Source organism: Sciurus vulgaris, assembly GCF_902686455.1.
Source record: "Sciurus vulgaris genome assembly, chromosome: X".
Lineage (NCBI taxonomy): Eukaryota > Metazoa > Chordata > Mammalia > Rodentia > Sciuridae > Sciurus > Sciurus vulgaris.
In genome coordinates, this window is record NC_136471.1 from 43,167,420 (window position 1) to 43,191,066 (window position 23,647).

The 23,647-nt window shown below is 38.5% G+C and overlaps 1 protein-coding gene across 10 annotated transcripts in view; it reads right to left on the reverse strand.

Annotated features, from left to right (window-relative positions):
* Nucleotides 1-23,647, reverse strand: part of MID2 (midline 2) — a 148,826-nt gene that overhangs the window by 47,949 nt on the left and 77,230 nt on the right. For 5 of the 10 annotated variants that reach the window (XM_079124403.1, XM_079124400.1, XM_079124404.1 and 2 more), the window contains exons 1-2: nt 7,681-16,288; nt 5,310-5,376 (exon numbers count right to left, since the gene is read on the reverse strand). Coding sequence is in view for 4 of the 10 variants with exons in the window: in XM_079124409.1 (XP_078980535.1) it covers nt 16,284-16,686; nt 17,050-17,257; nt 19,115-19,276 (773 nt within the window). In the remaining 6 variants the exon portion in view is untranslated. Of the gene's footprint in view, nt 1-5,308; nt 5,377-7,665; nt 16,687-17,049; nt 17,258-19,114; nt 19,277-23,647 lie in introns of those variants that run through there. The other 5 variants (XM_079124409.1, XM_079124408.1, XM_079124406.1 and 2 more) reach the window with 2 other exon arrangements.

Sequence of the window (23,647 nt, forward strand, 5' to 3'; positions counted from 1 at the left end):
ACGGAAATCCTTGAAATGAAGGAGACAATAAACCAAATAAAAAACTCAATGGAAAGCATCACCAACAGACTAGACCACTTGGAAGACAGAACCACAGACAATGAAGACAAAATATTTAATCTTGAAAATAAAGTCACCCAAACAGAGAAGATGGTAAGAAATCATGAACAGAATCTCCAAGAACTATGGGACATCATGAAAAGACCAAATTTAAGAATTATTGGGATTGAGGAAGGCACAGAGATACAAACAAAGGAATGAACAACCTATTCAATGAAATAATATCAGAAAATTTCCCAAACCTGAAGAATGAAATGGAATATCAAATGCAAGAGGCTTACAGAACACCAAATGCACAGAATCACAACAGATCAACACCAAGGCACATTATAATGAAAATGCCTAACATTCAAAATAAAGATAGGATTTTGAAGGCCACGAGAGAAAAGCATCAGATTACATATAGGTGGAGACCAATACGGATAGCAGCAGACTTCTCAACCCAGACTCTAAAACCTAGAAGGGCCTGGAACAACATATTTCAAGCTCTGAAAGAACATGGTTGCCAACCAAGAATCCTATACCCAGCCAAACTAACCTTCAGATTTGAAGATGAAATAAAATCCTTCCATGATAAACAAAAGTTAAAAGAATTTACAAATAGAAAGCCTGCACTACAGAATGTTCTCAACAAAATATTCCATGAGGAAGAAATGAAAGCAACAATGGAGGTCAGCAAAGGGAGGAACTACCTTAGAGAAAAACCACTCAAAGGAGAAACCAAGCCAACTTAAAAAACAAAAATAAGCCAAATGACTGGGAATACAAATCATTTCTCAATAATAACCCTGAACGTTAACGGCCTAAACTCATCAATCAAAAGACATAGACTGGCAGAATGGATTAAAAAGAAAGACCCAACAATATGCTGCCTGCAAGAGACTCATCTCATAGAAAAAGATACCCACAGACTAAAGGTGAAAGGATGGGAAAAAACCTACCATGCACATGGACCCAGTAAAAAAGCGGGGATTTCCATCCTTATATCAGATAAAGTGGACTTCAAGCCAAAGTTAGTCAGAAGGGATAAAGAAGGACATTTCGTACTGCTTAAGGGAACCATAAATCAGGAAGACATAACGATAGTAAATATTTATGCCCCAAACAATGGTGCATCCCTGTACATCAAACAAATCCTTCTCAATTTGAAGAATCACATAGACCACAACACAATAATTCTGGGTGACTTTAATGCACCACTGTCACCACTAGATAGATCTTCCAAACAAAATATAACCAAAGAAACCATAGAACTCAATAACACAATCAATAACCTAGACTTAATAGACATACATAGAATATTCCATCCATCAACGAGTGGATACACTTTCTTCCCAGCAGCACATGGAACCTTCTCGAAAATAGACCATATGTTATGCCACAAAGCAGCCCTTAGGAAATGCAAAAAAATAGAGATACTGCCTTGTGTTCTATCAGATCATAATGGACTGAGAGTAGAAATCAATGACAAAGTAAAAAAAGGAAATTACTCCAACACTTGGAGACTAAATAATATGCTATTGAATGAAACATGGATAACAAAAAACATCAGGGAGGAGATTAAAAAATTCTTAGAGGTCAATGAGAATGATGATACAACATATCAAAATCTCTGGGACACTATGAAAGTGGTACTAAGAGGAAAATTCATTGCATGGAGCACATTCCAGAAAAGAATGAAAAGTCAACAACTAAATGACCTAACATTACAGCTCAAAGCCCTAGAAAAAGAAGAACAGAATAACAGCAAAAGTAGTAGAAGACAGGAAATAATTAAAATCAGAGCTGAAATCAATGAAATTGAAACGAAAGAGACTATTCAAAAAATTGACATAACAAAAAGTTGGTTCTTTGAGAAAGTAAACAAAATAGATAAATCCTTAGCCACATTAACAAAGAGAAGGAGAGAGAAGACTCAAATTACTAAAATACATGATGCAAAAGGAAATATCACAACAGACACCAATGAGATACAGAACATAATGAGAAGCCACTTTGAAAATCTGTATTCCAACAAAATAGAAAGTACCGAAGACATTGACAAATTTCTAGAGACATATGCTCCTCCCAAACTGAACCAGGAGGACATACACGATCTAAACAGATTAATATCAAGCAATGAAATAGAAGAAGCCATTAAAAATCTACCATCCAAGAAAAGCCCAGGACCAGACAGATTCTCAGCCGAGTTCTACAAGACCTTCAAAGAAGAACTCATTCCAATACTTCTCAAAGTATTCCAGGAAATAGAAAAGGAGGGTACCCTACCGAACTCATTCTATGAAGCTAATACCACCCTCATACCCAAACCAGGAAAAGACACATTGAGGAAAGAAAATTTTAGACCAATACCCTTGATGAATATAGATGCAAAGATCCTTAACAAAATATTGGCAAACCGTATCCAAAAACATATTAAGAAAATTGTGCACCACGATCATTCCTGTGGGGTTCATTCCTGGAATGCAAGGATGGTTTAACATCTGTAAATCAATAAACGTAATCCATCATGTCAGTAGACTTAAGGATAAGAATCATATGGTTATTTCAATTGATGCAGAAAAAGCATTTGACAATATACAACACCCCTTCATGCTGAAAACACTAGAAAAAATAGGGATAGTAGGAACATACCTGAACATTGTAAAGGCTATTTATGCTAAGCCCATGGCCAACATCATTCTTAATGGAGAAAAACTGAAACCATTCCCTTTAAAAACAGGAACAAGACAGGGATGTCCTCTTTCACCACTTCTATTCAACATTGTCCTCGAAACTCTAGCCAGAGCAATTAGGCAGACTAAAGAAATTAAAGGGATACGAATAGGAAAAGAGGAACTTACGCTGTCACTATTTGTGGATGACATGATTCTATATTTAGAGGATCCAAAAACCTCCTCCAGAAAACTTCTAGACCTCATCAATGAATTCAGCAAAATAGCAGGCTATAAAGTCAACATGCATAAATCCACAGCATTTTTATATGCAAGCGATGAAACAGCTGAAAGGGAAATGAGGAAAACAACTCCATTTGCAATAGCCCCCAAAAAATAAAATACTTGGGTATCGATCTAACCAAAGAGGTAAAAGATCTCTACAATGAAAACTACAAAACGCTGAAGAAAGAAATTAAGGAAGACCTTAGAAGATGGAAAGATCTCTCGTGTTCTTGGAGAGGCAGAATTAATATTGTCAAAATGGCCATACTACCAAAAGTGCTATACAAATTCAATGCAATTCCAATTAAAATCCCAATGATGTACCTTACAGAAATAGAGCAAGCAATCATGAAATTCGTCTGGAAGAATAAGAAACCCAGAACAGCTAAAGCAATCCTTAGCAGGAAGAATGAAACAGGGGGTATCTCAATACCAGAACTTCAACTATACTCCAAAGCAATAGTAACAAAAACAGCATGGTATTGGCACCAAAATAGACAGGTAGAACAATGGTACAGAATAGAGGACACGGACACAAACCCAAATAAATACAATTTTCTAATACTAGACAAAGGTGCCAAAAGTATGCAATGGAGAAAAGATAGCCTCTTCAACAAATGGTGCTGGGAAAACTGGAAATCCATATGCAACAGAATGAAACTAAACCCCTCTCTCTCACCCTGCACAAAACTCAACTCAAAATGGATCAAGGACCTCGGAATCAGACCAGAGACCCTGCATCTTATAGAAGAAAAAGTAGGTCCAAATCTTCACCTTGTTGGCTTAGGATCAGACTTCCTTAACAGGACTCCCATAGCACAAGAAATAAAAGCAAGAATCAATAACTGGGATAGATTCAAACTAAATAGCTTTCTCTCAGCAAAGGAAACTATCAGCAATGCAAAGAGAGAGCCTACAGAGTGGTAGAATATCTTTGCCTCTCATACTTCAGATAGAGCACTAATTTCCAGAATATATAAAGAACTCAAAAAACTCTTCACCAAGAATACAAATAACCCAATCAACAAATGGGCTAAGGAAATGAACAGACACTTCACAGAAGAAGATGTACAAGCAATCAACAGATAAGGAAAAAATGTTCAACACCTTTAGTAATAAGAGAAATGCAAATCAAAACTACACTAAGATTCCATCTCACCCCAATTAGAATGGCAATTTTCAAGAACACAAGCAACAATCAGTGTTGGAGAGGATGTGGGGAAAAAGGTACACTCATACATTGCTGGTGGGACTGCAAATTAGTGCAGCCACTCTGGAAAGCGGTGTGGAGATTCCTTAGAAAACTTGGAATGGACCTACCATTTGACCCAGCTATCCCACTCCTCGGCCTATACCCAAAGGACTTAAAATCAGCATACTACAGAGATACAGCCACATCAATGTTCATAGCTGCTCAATTCACCATAGCCAGATTGTGGAACCAACCTAGATGCCCTTCAATTGATGAATGGATAAAGAAACTGTGGTATATATATATACAATGGAATATTACTCAGCTATAAAGAATAATAAAATTATGGCATTTGCAGGCAAATGGATGAAATTGGAGAATATGATGTTAAGTGAGATAAGCCAATCTCAAAAATCCAAAAGAGGAATGATCTCACTGATAAGCGGATGATGACACTTAATGGGGGGTGGGAGTGGGACAAGAATGGAGGAAGGAGGGACCGTATAGAGGGAAAAGAGAGGTGAAGGAAAAAATAATGGAATGAATCAAACATCATTACTCTATGTAAATTTATGAATATGCAAATGGTATGCTGTTACTCCATGTACAAAGAGAAACAACATGTATCCCATTTGTTTACAATAAAAATAAATTTAGAAAAAAGATGAGAAAAAAAAAAAAAAACATATGAGCCCTTAGGGGACATTCCAGATCCAAACCATACCAATTTCACTCCCTACCCAGTATAGGTGCCATAATGTACCACTTCAACCACTCTTGTTAGCAGTGTCACTGCTCTTACCATTTTTACTCTACCATTTATTGAGCAATTACTATGGGGCCAATCTACAGGCATCATAAAAATCTCTTCTACTCCTCACAAAATCTATACATGGTAAATGACATCATTGATCCCTTTTACAAATAAGGAAAAGTACTTAAACAAGCAATTTATAAAAAAGTGACACAGGTAGACAGTGGTGGAGTAGGGTACAATTGAGGAATGTAGGAGAGGAAAGCAGACAAATGTGAAGTGTTGGAAACCAAAACAGCAATTCAGGTAAGAATTAATGGTGAACCTGAACATTGCAAACAATTCAAAATAAAATCCCACTTACTTCAGGTGCGTGACTTTACAGGCTGAACCCAAGTTGACTTTGGCTGAGGATGCACAATTAGGAGTGCCTAGAATAAACCAAAATGAAATCAATTCAATACCTTCTCTCAGAATAAAATGTTTACCTTAACTTCTTCGGAAATATACATATTATATATTTTATATGTGTATATTTATGCAGTCAGCCCTCCTTATTAATGGGTTCCACATCTGTGCATTTAACTAATCAAGGATTGAAACTATTCTTTTAAAAACCTGTACTAGGGGCTGGGGTTGTAGCTTAGTGGTAGAGCCTTTGCTTAGCATGTGTGAGGCACTGGGTTTGATCCTCAGCACCACATAAAAATAAGTAAATAAAATAAAGGTATTGTGTCCATCTACAACTAAGAAATATATTTTTAAAAAGCCTGTACTGGGTTGGAGATGTGACTCAGTGGTAGAGCATTTGCCTAGCAGCTGTGAGGTCCTGAATTCAATCCCCAGAAGTCGGGGCAGGTGGTCGGGGCAGGTGGGGTGGGGGAGGGGGTTGCTGTATCTGAACCTCCTACAGGTTCCATCACAACAGGCCAGCAACCAAAGCCTTTAACACTTGAACCCTTAGGGGCCATTCCAGATCTAAACCACTGCAGCTTCACTCCCTATCCAGTCTGGTGCCAAGGTGTATCACTTCAATTTGACTTCAAACACTCTGTTGTTAACAGCTTCACTGCTCTTTTCCTCATTATTATTCCTTATTACAGCATAAAACCTATTTACATAGCATTTACATTGCATCAGGCACTATACTCTAGAGATGATTTAAGGTACATGGGAGGGTATGCATAGGTTACATGCAAATATAACACCATTTTATTGTATAAGGGACTTGTATATCTGAGAATTTTTGTATCCACTGGGGTCCCTGGAGCCAATTCTCCCAGGATTCGTACAGACCACTGTATACATATATATGCATGTTTCTAGGTATGCTGCCATTTGTTAAAGGCATTGTGCTGGGAATTCATTATAGTCATATTTATACTTTCAGCTACCCCATGAGCTACTATCCCATTTTATAGAAGAGGAAAGTGAGGCATGGGAAGATCAAGAAAACTACTTAGGTTTATACACAGTTAATGGTAAGGATGGGATCAGAATCCAAGTCTGCTGTCTCCTAGTCACCCAACAAAGTCCCAAATTTAGATTCCTACTTTTCACATTACCCACTGCCTGTCCAGAATTAGGGAGAGGGGTACCGTAGGGAAGCACGGAAAATCTTTGCTCCAAACTTACTTAGCAAAAATTGAAAAGCAAAGCACTAAAGCTAGTGATACCCCATGACTGGCTCAGGGAGCGTTTTGCATACAATGTATCACAATCAGGTCTCCTCAAGCTTACTCAGAGGAGTGATCATGTTTTTTAACCTCCCCCTCATTCTGAGGGCAGTATGTCCCACAGGAGCAGCACACCTAGTGTGTAAACCACAGCAAGCCAAGAACTGGACCACAGAAAGATTAGAGAACAGCTCAGTCATGCTTCATTTCTGCTCTCACGAAATCAAAACATACAATGACAAGTATCAAAGTAACCTATTTGGATCTGCTCTTCCCCTTAAGATCATAATCTGGAGTCCAGAAATGGTCATACAGGGGGCCCACGAACCCTGTACAGTTATATGCAAATTGCAGACCTTTTTTTTTTCTTTTAGGAGACGGTCAAGAGTTTTTCCCAGATTTCCAATAGGTGCATGTCCACCCTCCCACCCACTCCCCCACCCCCATAAAATATTGAGAATCATGACTTCAAGCTCTGTCAGCCAGAGGTTTTGTGACATCTTTACCTAGGTCAGGCCTGTGCGCACAAGCAGTGTCAGTCCCTGCTCCTGCTGTGTAGGTCAGCTTTCTTTTCGGTTCTCACCTCTACCCCCCCCACCCCAACGCCTACACGCACGCACCCCCGCGCACGCACCAGGTGCACGCATATAAATTGCCTCACACAGTTCCATACACATACACAGTCACACAAGCGCCCCCAGAAATTCCAATACACACTCTCCACGAAGGAACATACCTAAGTCTCCATACGCACCTGTATAAATCACTGTACATTCACATCACCACCACACATTTCCACACATACATACATGTCCCCGCACACAGGCGCCTCCACACCTAAGCACCCACCTCCCCACATCCCTCCGCGCACATGCATTTCCCACTCACCACACCTACTGGCCCCCTTGCACACGCCCCCATTCCCACCAGCATCTTCGGGACCTTTCCCCACCACTCCCTTGCAATGGCTGGTTTCTGGGGCCGACCCGTCCTGCCCTCCAGCTTCCACAACAGTGAGGTCCCTCCCCAGCGCGCTGAGCTCACCCCACCCGAACCCACCGCAACTCCGCAGGCCTGTGGGACTGGACCGCTGCTTCAATCCAGTCCCAGGAGACAGTGGGGGAAGGGGGGGTTATGGCAACTCCCACAGTCAGCCACCAGGCCTTCAGACGACAGGGACGTCAGGAACGTCAGCAGAACGGCCTCCGGGAACTTCCTCTATTTCGGTCCTTCGGAATCCGGGAGCGAGGAGTCGTTTCTCATCCTCGCTGCTGAAAGCATGCACCTGGTTCCCAAAGCCAGTTTGCCCTTCTTTACTTCCTGCCAGCGGGGAAGGGATTCGGAGAGAGAGCAAAAGTCTTTGGGGCGGGGAAGGGGAAATGACTCAGGGAGGAGGCGGCCCAGAGGGAGGGACCGGGCTGTAAGGGGGTGGGGCACTGGGGAGCGGGAGAGAAAGGGGAGGAAAATGAGAGTGGGGAAACAGCTCCGGGGAGATTTTGAGGATGTCTAGCGACTACCTGGAAATCCTTCCTGCTCAACCCTGCCCCCAGAAGCTCCTGGGCTAGGTGATTTCCTTCTTAAACTTGATACCTCGTGCCAAAGGCAACTATGGCTAACATCTTTGCCTGCAGTTCGCCAAGCATCTAGGAATCTGCTGGTCTGGGCACAGGATGCAGGGATTAACTATTTATTCCTGCTCTAGGGAAGTAATAATAGTCTTTTTCACATATGCTTGCTGAATGGATAAAATAAGTCACTGCATCTCAAGAACTTAGCATAGCGTCAAGCACATTGTAAGCAACCCATTAGTGATTATAAAAGTGCTTGTTTGTTGATCATCTGCCTCTATTAGATCATGAGTTTTATGAGGGCAAGGACTTTGTGTCTTACTCATAACTGAACTCAAGCACCTAACGCAAAGAGACTATCCACAAATAACTTGTTGAATGAATAGATAGACGATTGAATGATAACTTGGGCTAGTGGCTAGACCAAGACCCTGTTCCTCAGTCAGATAAGGGGTGTATTTGTGGAAGTTTGGCTGAGGGATAGGGAAAGGCCAATGACTGGGAAGGTGGTCCACAGGACCCCTGTTGGTTGCTACATCAAATGACCTGTTCTGCTCTTGGAAAGTGGAATACCTTTAACAATTTCCTACACTGACAAATGGAAGATCGTGAAATTTGACAGTGAGACATGACTAGCTAGAGCAGTATTTGCATCTTGTGCAGTCAGTGAGTAAAGCAGGATGGGGGGAGAGGTCTGAAGTGAAAAACGAAAACTAATGGTGCAAATATAAGTGGGAGAGATTGGCAAGGGAGTTCCAAGTGAAGTAAGTGAGTATGGGGGAGGATAGTCAGTTCAAAAGGAAATCTGACAGAGGTCCTAAGTAAAGGCAATGCCATCTGTCTCTCTGTTGTGGTCATAGGATTCCCCATGATCTACCTTAATGTCCCAACCTTCTTGGGGCAGGTGTGCAGATTAGGCTTCTATCAGTACATTCACTAAATTTGCATTTATGGAAATCCAGTTAGGCCTAGCAGAGACCTTAGAAATTACCCATATACTTCAATTGATAGTTTAAAAACTGATGCCAACCCAAAACAAGAGAGGTTGGGGAGGGGAATAACAAAAATCCATTGGATTAAACAAAGGAAAACGAAGGGAAGCGAGCGGGAGACAAAGGGAAATGAAGGGAATGGAGATGGAGAGGAAAAGGAAAGACAATAGAATTAACTGGTCATAAGTTTCCTAGCCTTGAATATACAACCAGGGTAACACCACATCATGTTACAACCATAAGATTGAGATCCAAAGTAGAATAAGTTATACTCTATGTATGTATATGCTGCCAAAATACATTCTACTGTCATATGTAACTAAAAATAAAAATAAAAAATAAAAAATCCCAAGGGCTAGAGATAGAAAAGTTTTGGGCCTTAGGATTCTCTGGCCTTGGTACTGAACATTACGAGGCCTGCATTTTTTGATTATCCCATTATTCCTTTAATCCCCGAACCATGTCCACCCTCTATACCAGAGGTTGAAAAAAAGAGAAGGACACCAGAAGGGATGGAGAAAGGAAGTTCCTGATCAGACCCTGATTTACTTCCTTTTGCTTTCCCCCACCCCCCCAGGGAAGTTACTTGGAACTTCAGGAAGTCTCTGTAGAAGGGCTTCACTCTGGCACCATGGAGATGTTGCACTATCCTTATAGGTATGGCATACAAAGACTTGAACCACACACAGCTAGTCTTGTCAGACTGCCTGTGATCCATTCCCAAAGCACAAGAGGATGGCTAGTCTGAGAGGAGATGCTTCAAAGCCATCACCCACTTGTCTCCCTATCTCCCCTGGGAGACTGTATACATCAGTTTTTCATTACCTCCCACCATCTGGGTTCTGATGAGGTATAAGACTTCCTGACCCATTTCCCTCAAAACAGGGCTACAAAATATATAGCCACTGATCTGCAGTCTAGAATTGCCTTCTTAGCAATGGGATATATCCCATACCACACATTTTAGTCCTCTGGCCCCAGGTCGGCCTTTTTTGTATTTGGGAGAAGCACTGGTAGAAAATGGAACTTCTGGTGCTTTCTTTTTCACTATGTTAACAACCATCTGTTAATAAATACAATGAAACTAAAAGTAATTCATTTTATCGTTACTTGCTGAATCAGCCAGGCCTTGAATTTGGCCTTGCCTTGTGTGCCTGATAGTTGCTTGCTGTGAATTTCACATTTTGGTATAGCACCCTCCTTTGTTACAAAGGAAATTCAGCTGGACAAAGAGCTGTAGCTCATAGTGGCTTTTTCCTGTCACTCTAAATCAAAAGGAAAATTTTCAGTCAATTTTCTGGGACTTTCAGTTTGGCTGGAGGAGTAACAGATCCTCTTTGGATTCTGTATGAGGCTGATCCTACAAGGAGTAGAGTTGGCATCTATATTCCAGGATTTGAAGGATTCCTCTTGGCTCAAATTATGTTCCCTACAAGTCTTCCAACACATTGCCAGTTGACCCTTATAAACATGAAAACTCAGAGTTTGCCCTTCCTACCTAGTCACCCCTAAATGACAATGAAAGAGTGTCTCTAGAAGGTCCTTGTTAACATTTATGAAAAGGAAGAGGTAGAGTAAGTAGTTGGTAGGGGTATGTATTTTGTCCATACTTCTCCATTAGCACATTATTGATGACTAATTTATTAACTCTTCTAAATGTTCCCTTTGAAGAAGCTTGGCCTTAAAGAATAATGGAAAGAAACAGTTATAGGAACGCTGGGTCAGGAGTACATGCCAGGGGAAATTAAGTGGTGGTGGAGAGGCCTGCTTGTTATTCTGCTGATCAGGTTCTAATTCTATTTTACCAGCATTTACTAAAAATTTACTATGCACAAGTCTCCATAATAGGCACTGGTAAGAGCTTCCACTTTCGTCCCTATGTCTCCATTAAATGCTCCCTTTCTCAATTACTAATAACTCCCTGAGTTCAGACACCTAAAACTATTGACTTGGGTTCTCCAATATGAGTATTTAGAATATTTTTCATCTTGGGATCCCCTCACTGAAATTAAGAGTGCTAGAAACATAATGAGTGATCAATAAATGCTTCTTGAATCAGGTCGATCCAGTTACAACTATAATTTGTATATTGTGCCTTGCAATTATAAGACCACTTCCTTCTCCTCTCCTGCAAATTCACAGTGGAGGGGTCATTCTCATTAGCTATCATGCTACATACATTCCCTATATTCACACAACTTTCTTGATCTCTGTTACTCCTAACACTTGCAAGTGAGGCCACCTCATCCCCACCTACAGGCTCAGCTTCATTGAGACTCTGGAGTAGACTCTTTCCCTACATTGGGTAAGATAAAGATTCCTATGTCTTCTCTGTTCTGGTACATTGACCAGATCTGGCCTTTCAAAACATCACATCACACATGCATACACAAAAAATACACATTAAAACCTTGGCTGTGGACAATGACCTCATATCTGTCATTGGTCCAGGCTACAAATTAGACCACTTAATACCTGATACTCCAAATTCTTGCCTCCTATATTTTTTTCCTTTATGTTTTAATCCTCTTACCTTTGGGCTATAGTTCTATAGGCCCTTGGTCTGACCAATTGTTTCAAGTCGTCACTACTCTGCCTACTTGGCCGCCCAGTTTACTTCACATTGCATGGCCCTTTAGCCTCAGGGCAACCACAAATCTGATTGATGCCTCTTTGTGGCATTAAAATTTATTTTAAATCCCAGCCCTGAGGGACTGCCTAATATTCCTAGGCTCCTCATATAGGGCAATTATTTACCAGTAAGTCAGCTCACTGGCTTCTGTTCCTACGCTGACCTTAACCAATGGGTTCTGGCACTAGGGACTTATTTGTTCTCCCTTACTTCCTACCTTATGTTCCAGTTCCTAATACTAAATGTCTCATGTTTCTTTGGACTTTATGTCTTCATTTCCTTAGACTATACTGTACACTGCTCCTTAAATCAATGTCTACATAATTGGATCTTGAGTTCCAGACCTCCTAGACCCTCTATGCCCAGATCTCTACATATTATATGATAAGTGATTTTCTCCCAAGTCATTTACCCAATTACAGTAACCCATGATCATTCATTTATCCTCCCCCAATTAAATTCCAGTGACAGACAGTCAAGAACTCATGAATACATATATATTTATTTAATTCATAATATAGCATTTTGGATGGGCTGGGATATTTTAGAGGGATGAGACTGTGTATAATTCACAGATGCTCATATTTCCGTCACCAGGAGAGACACTATTGGTCCAGAGCTCCCAGTACAAACAAGCCTGGGACAAAGCATTTGATAAAAAATAGTCCAACAATAGTCTAATAAATATTCTAGCCAATAACAATAACACAGCGTATGTCTGAAGCTGGCAGACCACACCATAAAGGGCAGTTTTTCCTGACCCAATGGCAATAAGTCTGGCCAACTCATAATACACAGCCAAATACAGCCAATGACTCCAAGGCTGAAATTGGCTTCAGGAGCTAGAAATAAGTGTGGGTGTGGTTCATATCTACCTGCCTCACATTCTCTGTTCCTTGGAAGAAAGGGTATCAAATGTTTGAGCTTATTCAAAAGTCCATCCATGGATTGCTCCATCCAGGTAGTCATCATATATAAATATGTAAACCATGGAAGCTTAGAAAATTTGCCTAGAGTATTTTAGCTGAATATGATGTATAAGTGATTTTGCTGTAATTGGAATTTCACTGCATCTGAAGATATAGAATGGAATGACATAATAAAAACAGTCAGATGCAGTTACTCTTACTTATATGTAAATAGCCAGAACCTCTATGTGGCATTAAAATTTCTTTCATATTCTCAAAACAGGCTAAACTTCATGTTTGTGCTTTCTTCAATAAGACAATATAAAAAGTGGAAAGAAGCATAAATTGCACACAGAAAATAATTTTCTAGCAGAAAGAGCTGTGGAGAATAGATTGAGTAAAGCAACAAAAAAGCTTATTAAGTCACCTTCCTTGAAGATGTTAAATACAGATTCTATTCCACTTGTGCTACTGGGTTCAGCTAGAGATAGCCAATTGCTTTGCTTATGGTCCCTGGCACTGCCAGGATTCTGCAAAAGTCTTAAGTTTGCTGAAGTAAATATCTAGGATTTGAGGAACCCCTACTGTGTGCTTTGAACTATGTTATATCTTAGATGTCACTTTGTTATTTGGCTCAGAAGTTGGGACTTTAGAGTCAAACTTTATTGCTTACCTCAAACTCCTTCATTTCCAAGTTTATTTAGTAGGCTTAGCTTTGAGTGATTTTTGCCTCTAATCAACTTAAATATACCTTCAAAAGACAAAGTCAAAAAAACTGAAATGTTATTGAAAAGAATGGTGGCACATGTTCCAAAGACGGTTCCCCAAGATGACTACCAAAGAGTATTTGAGGATAACAGTGATCATTTATATGTATGAGCCCTCATGTATCTGCAAAATATCAATACCGACAAAATGGAGAATTAACCAAGCTTTTCTGCCCAGGAAATAACAAATACCTCTCTGTTCATCAGAGTACAAGACAGAAATTTTGTTTGTTCATTTGTTCATTCATACATTCAATCAACAAACATTAGCCAGGCAACTATTCTGTTCCAGACACTGTGCAAAGTATTAGAAATACAACAACAACAACAAGACATAGTCCTTGCCCTCAAGGCATTCCCAGTCTAGTACGGAAGATAATTATTATACATTAAACTTTCATGTGCATTAAAATAACCTGAGGAGCTTGGCAAAAATGTACATTTCCACCTGTTTCCAGATAGTTTAATTAAGTAGATCAGTAGTGGGGTCCACAAATCAATTGTTTTAACAAACAAATCATGGAAGATGATTCTAACATATGTGTTCTGAAGACCACATTTTGAAAAACACAGCTATACACTGTGATTATTTCTGAGGGAGGGAATGTTTAGAGTGCCATGTGAGTTCCAAAGAGGGGCCCATAACCCAGTCTAGAAGATCAGGTGTTAGTCTGGTTGAGAGAGTCAGGGGTGGAGAAATTTAGTCCAGGCTACAATCAAAAGTAGAGTGGGAAAATTCAAGTGTCATCCCAGGGCACTAAAATCTAAAGGACACAAAATCCAATAAATGGCTTTGAGGAGGAGATAAATCTATGTATATATATGACACACTTACTAAATGCCAGGTGCTGTGCTGGGCAGTTTCCATATGCTATCTTTTGAAATCTTTGAAACAGCCTGTGAAGTATTATTTTACAGAAAAGGAAACAAAGGCTCAGAGAAGTGAGGTGCCTGCCCTAGGTCACACTGCTAGTAAATGGCTGAGAAACTAGGATTATTCTAACCCAAAGGTATTCTAACCTGAAGGCTTTCCATTACAGTAAACTATTTGCCAACAATCCTGAATCTTACTGAGGTTGCTCATTTCCTGATTAGCAGTGAATACATATGGTCTTTAAAGCCAGAAAGCTGACTTTACCATTACCTATGTAAATTTGAGCCTTCCTTTTGTATCTGCATCAGTTTTGCTTTCCATGTTAGGCAAACAAACAATATCTAACTGTTATTAGGTGAAATTTGTAGAGATACTCTCTCTTCTTTAGACTAATAAGCCATTTGAGAGCAAGAATTGTTTTCTTACTTATGTGCATTCTCAGGGCAGTAGTGTGTTACCTGGAATCTAATAGTTTATTGAACAAATTAGTAAATGAGCTTTACCAAGCTGATGGAAAGCAAGACGAGCAAAGGTTTGACATTACTTTAAGGCCCAATCTACAAGTGATCGTAGCTATAGCTATCACTTCATAATTGCAAAATAGTAGTATTTTCACAACTTCCAAAGAATAGACTCTTTGGGGCAGACTTAGCTCCTGGAAAGAAGAAAGCTCTTACTCTTTGATAGCTCTCGTCCCTGCAATAGAATTGACAAAATCACAGACCATAAAATTCATTCCCCTTCAACTTTGCTGATGAGGACAGTTAAAGTTTGTATTTGGAAAGGTGGCTGAGTAAATTAATAGTGTGAAGAAGATTGCAAATGGAAAGAGTATTTAACCTCATTTAACAGGAACAAACTGTTCTCAGGCATTCATAAGCACTTCAAGTTTTTTTTAATCTGAAAACAGTACATTTATATGCAAATAGTTGCTGCACCTATACAATTCCTTTCTTACTGATCAAGTAAAGTGAATTTCTAAAGAAACTGCATTATATAACCTTTTTGGCCTAATTCTAGAAATGGTACATATTTGAGAGCGATAAAACTGTATTTCTTTGAAATATTCTGACATAATTTTTAACAATTCAGATGGATCTCCTCCATTAATTATCATCAATGATATTGTGCTACATAGGACACTTCCACCTGGATCAGTTTTCTATCTAGCAATAGCATCTCTTGTACAATCTTGTCCCCAGGTCTCTCCTAATCCAACCAAGAATGCTTCTCACTGTCTGTGTCATGATTGCATGTGTATGTGTGTGTGACAAGTGGAGGGAAGAGAGAGATGGAAGTGGGAGAGGAGAAATGCTGATTGATTTTGATGTTTCTTTTAGGGAAAAAATTAATGATGTAAGGTGTTTTTCCTTCCAGTAAACTTATCACCCAAATGTGCAAATTAAAAATTTTATTTTGTAAATATAATATATAAAATGAATTTGGTTATTTTATATATTATATATACTTTCATGTTTTCCTTATGGTAAAGCCTCGCTTGTAGGTTTTTATTAAAAAGGACATGTAATATGTGATAAGAAAGGCTGACCACCATACCCCTTTCTGGCTGGCTAGCTCCTTGTTCAGAGTATCTTTCTACATTATTACTGATAATTACCCTAATTCCTTCCAATATAATTAATACTCATAAATCATTGGGAATTTTTAATTCTCCAATGGCAACAGAGGCTTTCTCTAAATTTCTTCTTCGATGGCTTGAACCCAGACTACTCAGATAATTTGTTCTGAGAAACGCAATATGTTGATTCAAATACAAGCTTTAATGCACAAAATTAACTCTACAATATCTAGTTATTTTGGATGCTTCAGATGAATTTTATTTTATCTTGTATATTGAACACTAACTGAGGGGAAGAACTGCTGAACAGGAGAGCCAGTGAATCATCTGCTCTCTTGAAATTTAATGGCAAGCTTTCATCCCAGAAACATAGGGGGATTCTTGAGGCCTGCAGTTGCATTCCTGCCGCTCAGGGTAATCAATAAAATCTGGGGCAGGCAAGCCAGACAGGATCATTAGGGATTTGTTCCAGATTGTGAATGTTGGACACACTGGAAGAATGAAGGTCACATCAAAAGTATGAAGATGGAGAGAGTTAGCTGGGTCATAGAAAGACAGCATGTTGTTGTCATAATCCAGGAGGACACCTAGACGCTTCAACTGTGGGGGCACGTCCACCAGCATTTCCTTGTTGTTATGTCTCACCACAAAGTTACTATTGCAGCGAGAGAAGACCCATGAGGAGGCATTCTTGCCAATCCATTCATTTTTTGGAGCTGATTTGTAGGCAATACCAATTGCATACCTGTGAGACCATGGAAAGGAGAGAAAAATACATATTCATAAATCATATGAGTTGTGCTAGACATCATGTAGGACATATAGAAAGTAGAATGCATGTTTTTTCCTTAAATAGTTGCATAATTCTGATATCACTAGAGTTTTGAAAAGTTAGCAATTAGAGCGGTGTAGTAATTTCCATCTCCTGCCACAATATATCTTCCATAATTTTGTAAAAAAAAAAAATAGAAATATTTTCTAGAACTGATTCTCATCACATACTTTTTAACCATGCTTTATTGGTATTATGGTTGTGCTATAAAATTGAATCCCCAGAGACTTAACAACAGATGTAATAAGAAAAAAGGAAAAAATTTGATCCACTCACCATGTTGAAGAACCCATGACCACCTCCCAATAGTGGCAGCCACTGTCAATGAATATATTTCCTGCTGCCCCATAGCACCCTGTGCCACTAAACCTCTCTGGGGTATGACTTTTCTTCAGAGAGCTTTCATCCTTCTCCATCTGCAATCCATCATTGGAGATCTTCAATTTCTTGTGAGTCATTTTAGGATCTAGTTTAAAGGGTTGACCTAAAAGAATAGAAAAAAGAAAAGGTGTGATGAACCATTTAAGAGATTTACTTTTGTCTTTCAGGACCATCAATAGCAGTGGAGACTTGATACAATAATCATTCTTTGGTCAGTGCAAGTTGGCTGCTGTTTAGACTATATTAAGGAGGCAGATCGGAAGCCACACAATTTTCAATTAAATAAAAATAGAGGTCAATCCCTGATAAAATTATCTTCTGAAGGCATTTATTTTCCCATTGCAGGAGAAATGTGGATCTCTCATATGAGTATGTTTCTGAAATCATATTCTAAGCACATGAGAGCTAGTGAGCTGCCCACCACAATATATTATCAAATTAAAATGGATCTCTCTAAGGCTTGTGTTCTCAAATATGTTTTGTACTTTATTCCAGGAGGTGGTTTGAGATTTGAGTATATTGTAAGAAAAGGAGTATTATGATGTTTGACGGGGACAAAGTGAGGAGTACTTATTAGGCAATTGCTGTTTGGTGGCAAAAACAGAAGAAAAAATCTGAGAAGGACTCAGCAAAAAAACAAGTTTTTGCCCTCATTAATTGGGATGTAAACAACATATCATTAGGCATCTTTGAGTGACAGTGCATCATCAGATGAGAGAAAACTTCTATTGTATAAGAATCATTCACAATAGAGAATTCTTTATAACCATATGACAAAAGCATTGCTATCAGGGGCCAGTTGCTGGGTATGGCAAAAGCTTTATTATTAAAAATGCTTCTGTGACAAATGCTGTTAGCTGACACAATGACTGTTCCCTATTTATTCTCTTTAACTCGATCTCCCATACTCCCTTGCTGCCAAGAGTGGCTAATAAGATGGAACTATAAGTCAGAGTGGTAGAAACTTCTGGGAAACTTTGTTTTCCCGATAGAAGAGATTACCATCATGAGTACCAATGGTTTTCCTCTGTCTTCCTATTTTTAAAGGAAATAAGACATATGTAGTTTGCAGTAGCCATGTTGTGCTCACATGGCAATAACCCAGTGCACAAAGGGAAAAGGTAATTGTGCCACTTATGATATTGCAGAACTGCTACACCAGCCCTGAACTGCCTACTTTCAAACTTTTTTTTTTTTTTTTGGTACCAGGGATTGAACCCAGGAGTGCTTAACCATCGAACCACATCCCCAGCCCTTTTTTATATTTTATTAGAGGCAGGGTCTTGCTGAGTTGCTTAGCGCCTTGCTAAATTACTGAGGATGGGTTTGAACTCACGATCCTCCTGCCTCAGCCTCCCAAGTCCTCCAAGGTGTTTGCCACCATGCCCATCCCAAACTTTTTTTTTTAATTTGTTGTTTTTAGATATACATGACAGGAGAGTGTATTTTGACATATTATACGTACATGGAGGGCCACACATTATAATTTTGATCACATTCTTGTGGTCGAATGTCAGGTGGAGTTACAATGTTCATATATCCAGAAAGAGAGAAACACTAGTTGTTTAAGCTATCAACAAAGACTATTGGTTAAGCTAAGTTTGTTACCCTTTCTGTTATTTGTGGTCAAAAGCATTCCTAACAGATATGTTTCTCTGCAGTAGAGGTTTGCTGCATAATCACAATTAATGCTCTTTCACTCAATTTTCCACCAAGCATAGGGGCAGGGAGAAGCAAAGAAAAAACTTTCACTTACATTCTCCCAAACAATCAGCTATTTTATGTATCGCTTTGTCCACAAATTTCCTATAGACACAAACCTCTTGCTCAAAACACAAACTACAAGAGTAAAGCTCCTCTACACAGAGTCACTGCTCTCACACAATCTTGCGGGTGCCTGCCCAGGCTGTCCTTCCTGGGGAGAAGAAAATGGATCTTTCCTTTTAGAATCACAACATACTGTTAGTTTTTAGTCGGGTAGGCTCACTGTTCCGGCTGCCTGCTTGGTTTATGGCTTTAACAATGAAGATGTATCGTGTCCCACTCTGGAGTCCGTGCACTGTGTAATGGTTCTGTTTAATGTTGGGAACAATCATCCAGCTATCCACTGAGTTATAAAGACCTGTAAAGTGGGAAAAGACAAGGACTTCAATCAACAGGTAGGAGAGGACGAAAAGCACACTGAAAATTCAATCATAAGTCCCCCAACGTGAATTCATTTTCTTTTAAGTCTTGGACAACAAAATGAAATGAACAAGGGCTTATGATTCCACTATTTTTCAGTCCCACAGAGCTGGATTTATGCCAGGCTCTTGACTTTTAGCCATAGAATGAAACCACTAACAAAAGTTAGGTTACTTCAGTTTTCTGCCAAATAACCCAGGGATGACCATTATACTACATACACAGAGCCATCATTCTTATGGAGTCACTGGATCTTTACCCCAAATGTCCATTCTTCTAAGAGCTGAATATGGTCTTTCATGGGTGAAGCAGTCTTGTGCAGAGCACAGAACCATAGAAACTCAAAGCAGAAGGGACACCTAGACATTGAGTTTCCCTCATTTTACAAATGGGAAACTAAGATGGAGAGAAGACTTGCCTGAGATCATAGATTTTTGTTGAGAGTGCTAAGTATAACCTTGGTACTTTTTAATCCCAGTCCAGTATTCTCTCTACACTACCTCACAATTCATGGAGTGAAGGACAGTGTTCGTCTCTGCAAGTTTGTGAAGGCTTTCAGGACTTATTTCTCTCTTGTAACCATCTTCACCTTTTCCAATCTTGCTGGGTTTCAAAGTGTCAAGGAGATGATATGATAATCAAAGTAAGATATCATCTCAGTCTAACACTACATATTTTTACCCTTCCTGACTGATTCTCATACTCTTCTGGGGTTGGATAGTCCAAGAACACATTGTGATCTGGAATCTTTTCCCCTCCCAAGTAGGGAAAAATATCAGAGATCTAGATTTCTGCTTTTGAAGGTCTTTAAACTATAAACATTGACTTCGAAGGGGGACTATAAATAATTAAAATATGTATTTGGCTAGCTTTCAGTAAAAGAATAAACTACATTCTAGTCTATGGAATATCTAGATTTTCCTCTTCTGTCACAGTTCTACCAGATATTGGAAAGGAAAGGGCAAGGAAACTGAGTAATGAATGTAGTCACTTCTGTGCAGCTCTAGTAAAGAATTTCGTGAGTTTGGAAATTGGAAATAATGTCATGAGTGTTTTGCAAGAGATCTGATCAAAAGGGTTTTACAATTCATTTGGGGGAAGGTAGAAAAAGCCTAAATTAAAATTAGAATAAGAAGCATAATGGGAGGCAAACCTCTGTCCTAGAAAGAAGAATAAGTATGTGGAGGCACCCAGTGATTCTTATAAAAAGCCAATATGATAAGGGTCGGGAATAACATTTGAGACCTTGCATATCTATGTACCAATACGCATGTGAATCAAAAACTGCACATAAAATTTTAATATGAGGAAAGTATATGATCTTCCAGACACATTTCCAACAATAAAAAAAAACCTTCACAATGTAGTATGATACATCTGTGAAAAAGAATAAGTATGCTCTCTATGAGCTAATATAGGGTGATTTCCAGGATATATGATTAATTTTAAAAAGTTAAACAAGAGTATATATAGTATGCTACATTTTTTGAGGGGAAAAATGAAAATAAGAGAACGTATTAAATTGTCTTATATTTACAAAACAATAATAGCAACAGAAAAGAAAACCCAGAAAATAATGAAGTTGGTTACCCTAAAGGATGAAGGTGGAGGAAAAAGGATGAGGATGGCCTGGGGGTGTAGCTCAGCAGTAGAGCACTTGCTTCTCACGTGTGAGGCACTGGGTTTGATCCTTAGCAACACATAAAAATAATTAAAATAAAGGTATTGTGTCCCTTTACAACTAATAAAAACGTGTTTTTAAAAGGATATGGGAAGAAAGGTACTTCTCTGAGTAACCTTTTTGAGTTGAATCAGCAAGGATGACAAAAAGACTGAAAACTGGACTGGAACTAATGATCCTAAATGAATTTCCAATAAATAATAATCACACCACAGCAATGGGGATGGTAGAACTACAAGCAAATCCTTGAAGTATTGTTAGGTGGTTTCTTTTTATAGTGGTATGTGCAGAGGAACTCTAAAAGTATTTTAGATATGATATTGAGTAAATGAGTATACATATTGATGTTGTTGGCAGACAGGGGTCCCACTATGGAAGAAGGAACATAAAAATATGGCATGAGAAAGAACTCCTAAGGATGAGTTGGAATTGGCATTGATGTGACTGAATGACATCTAAAATATGTAGAGTCAACCCTCCTTATCTTCAAGTTCTCTGTCCAAAGAATCAACCAACTACATGTTCAAAATATTTCAAAACTGCATCTGCACTTAACATGTACAGACTTTTTTCTTGTCATTATTTCCTAAACAATACTGTAACTATTTACATAGCATTTACATTTCTTCAGGTATTATATGTACTCTAGAAATGATGCAGAGTATAACTGGAGGATGTGTGTAGGTTATATGCAAACATTATACTATTTTATATAAGGTACTTGAGCATCTGCATATTTTGGTATCCTCAGGAGGTCCTGGAACCAATCTTATGTGTATACCAAGGGATGATTACATATGTTTTGTATGCACATATAGGTGGACTCACATACAGAGTATACATGTATGTACATTATAGGTGTATATCTAGTATTCAGATCTTGGTCTCTACTACTATTCTCACACTGAAAGAAACCAAGGCTCATTGAACAAAATGACTGATTTCAAGACTGGGACAGGATAAGTTCAAAATTAGACTAGAACATTTAAAAAATTTTTGTAATTGTAGATGGACAGAATACCTTTATTTTATTTGTTTATTTTTATGTGGTGCTAAGGATCAAACCCAGTGACTCACACATGCTAGGCAAGCACTCTGTCACTGAGCTACAGTCACAGCCCCAAGCCTAGAACATTTTTTATGACAGAAAGCAAGAAAGTCCTCATGAAAATAATGGCAGAATCCTCTTGAAAGGCTCCCCCTAGCCAAAGCTGGACAAATTGAGCATCTGAATAAATAAGGGCAGTAAAGAATTCTAAATCATTGATAATGCAGAATTCATGAGTCCATACTGATAAATAAACAAATGATGAGGAACAAAGGGTAGGACTCTTGCTTATAATAGAAAACTAAGTGCCAACTTGTAAATGTGGGAGGGAATATACAGCTGAAGAATCATCGCCTTGCTATCATCATGGTAAAGAATGGATGAGACAAAAATCAATTGATACTAAAACAGGGGTGGGATGAGGTGGGTTTGATGATAAAGCAGAATATTTTAATGATCTTAAAGTATTACCACACAGATTGCTTATTACTAGCAAAAGAGAAACACAAATGACATGGTGAAGAAACCAGACAATATCTTGACCAGGTGATCAAAATCAGTATCAATAATGAAGGGAAGGTTGGCATCATGTGCCTCTAGATATGACACTCTGGGGACACAACATCCCTTATGCAGTATTCTAGCCATGAATATGTGACCTGAATATAATTGTGAGGAAACAGCAAACGAACTCAAAATAAGGAACAGTATAATAAAGAAATAAAAAGGGGACTGAATTAGAACAAATTATATTCCATGTTTTATAAATATGTCATAGCATATTTTATTGTCATATATAACAAAAAGAACCAATAAAAATATTTACAAACATAGTCAATATCATTAAAGACAGGAAGGATTGAGGAAATGTTCCAGACTAAAGAAACTAAAGAGAAATGACAATTAAATGCAGTACCTGATCCTAGACTATAAAGGACAATATTAAGTTCTTTTAAAGTTATATGAACGTTATTGGGTTAATTATCAAAATTGGAATATAAATTGTGGTTTAAGTAGAAGTATTGCATCAATGTTAAATTTCTTAAAGTTGATAATTGTACTATGGTTATGTAAGAGAATGTTCTTATTTGTAGGAAACACACGCTGAGGACTTCAGGGGTGAAAGACTATGATGCATGCAATTTACTCTCAGTTTTGAAAAAAAGAGAATTGTGTGCATGTATGAATATGGAACAAAAATCCAATTGGTTTGTACAACTGTAATATACCAATAAAAATGCAGAGAAAAAAATAAATAAATTCAAAAAATAGAATGTTTTAAATGATAAAGGAAATAGGGCAAAATATTAATAGTAGGGGAATGTGGGTGATGAGTGTATAGACATTCTTTATGGTAGTCTTGCAACTTTTCTATAATTTTGAAATTATTTCTAAATTTAAATGGGTAAATATATGATCCTCTAGGTATCACTGAGATGTGATGAGATGGGACTTATGACTGAACTATGGTAACAGAAGTCTATCTCTTGTTCAAAAGGGAAACGACACAATATGGAAATCTATGAACCTTAGTGCAAATGCATAGTAGAGAGCATTTGCATGAGAGTGAGAAGGAGGAG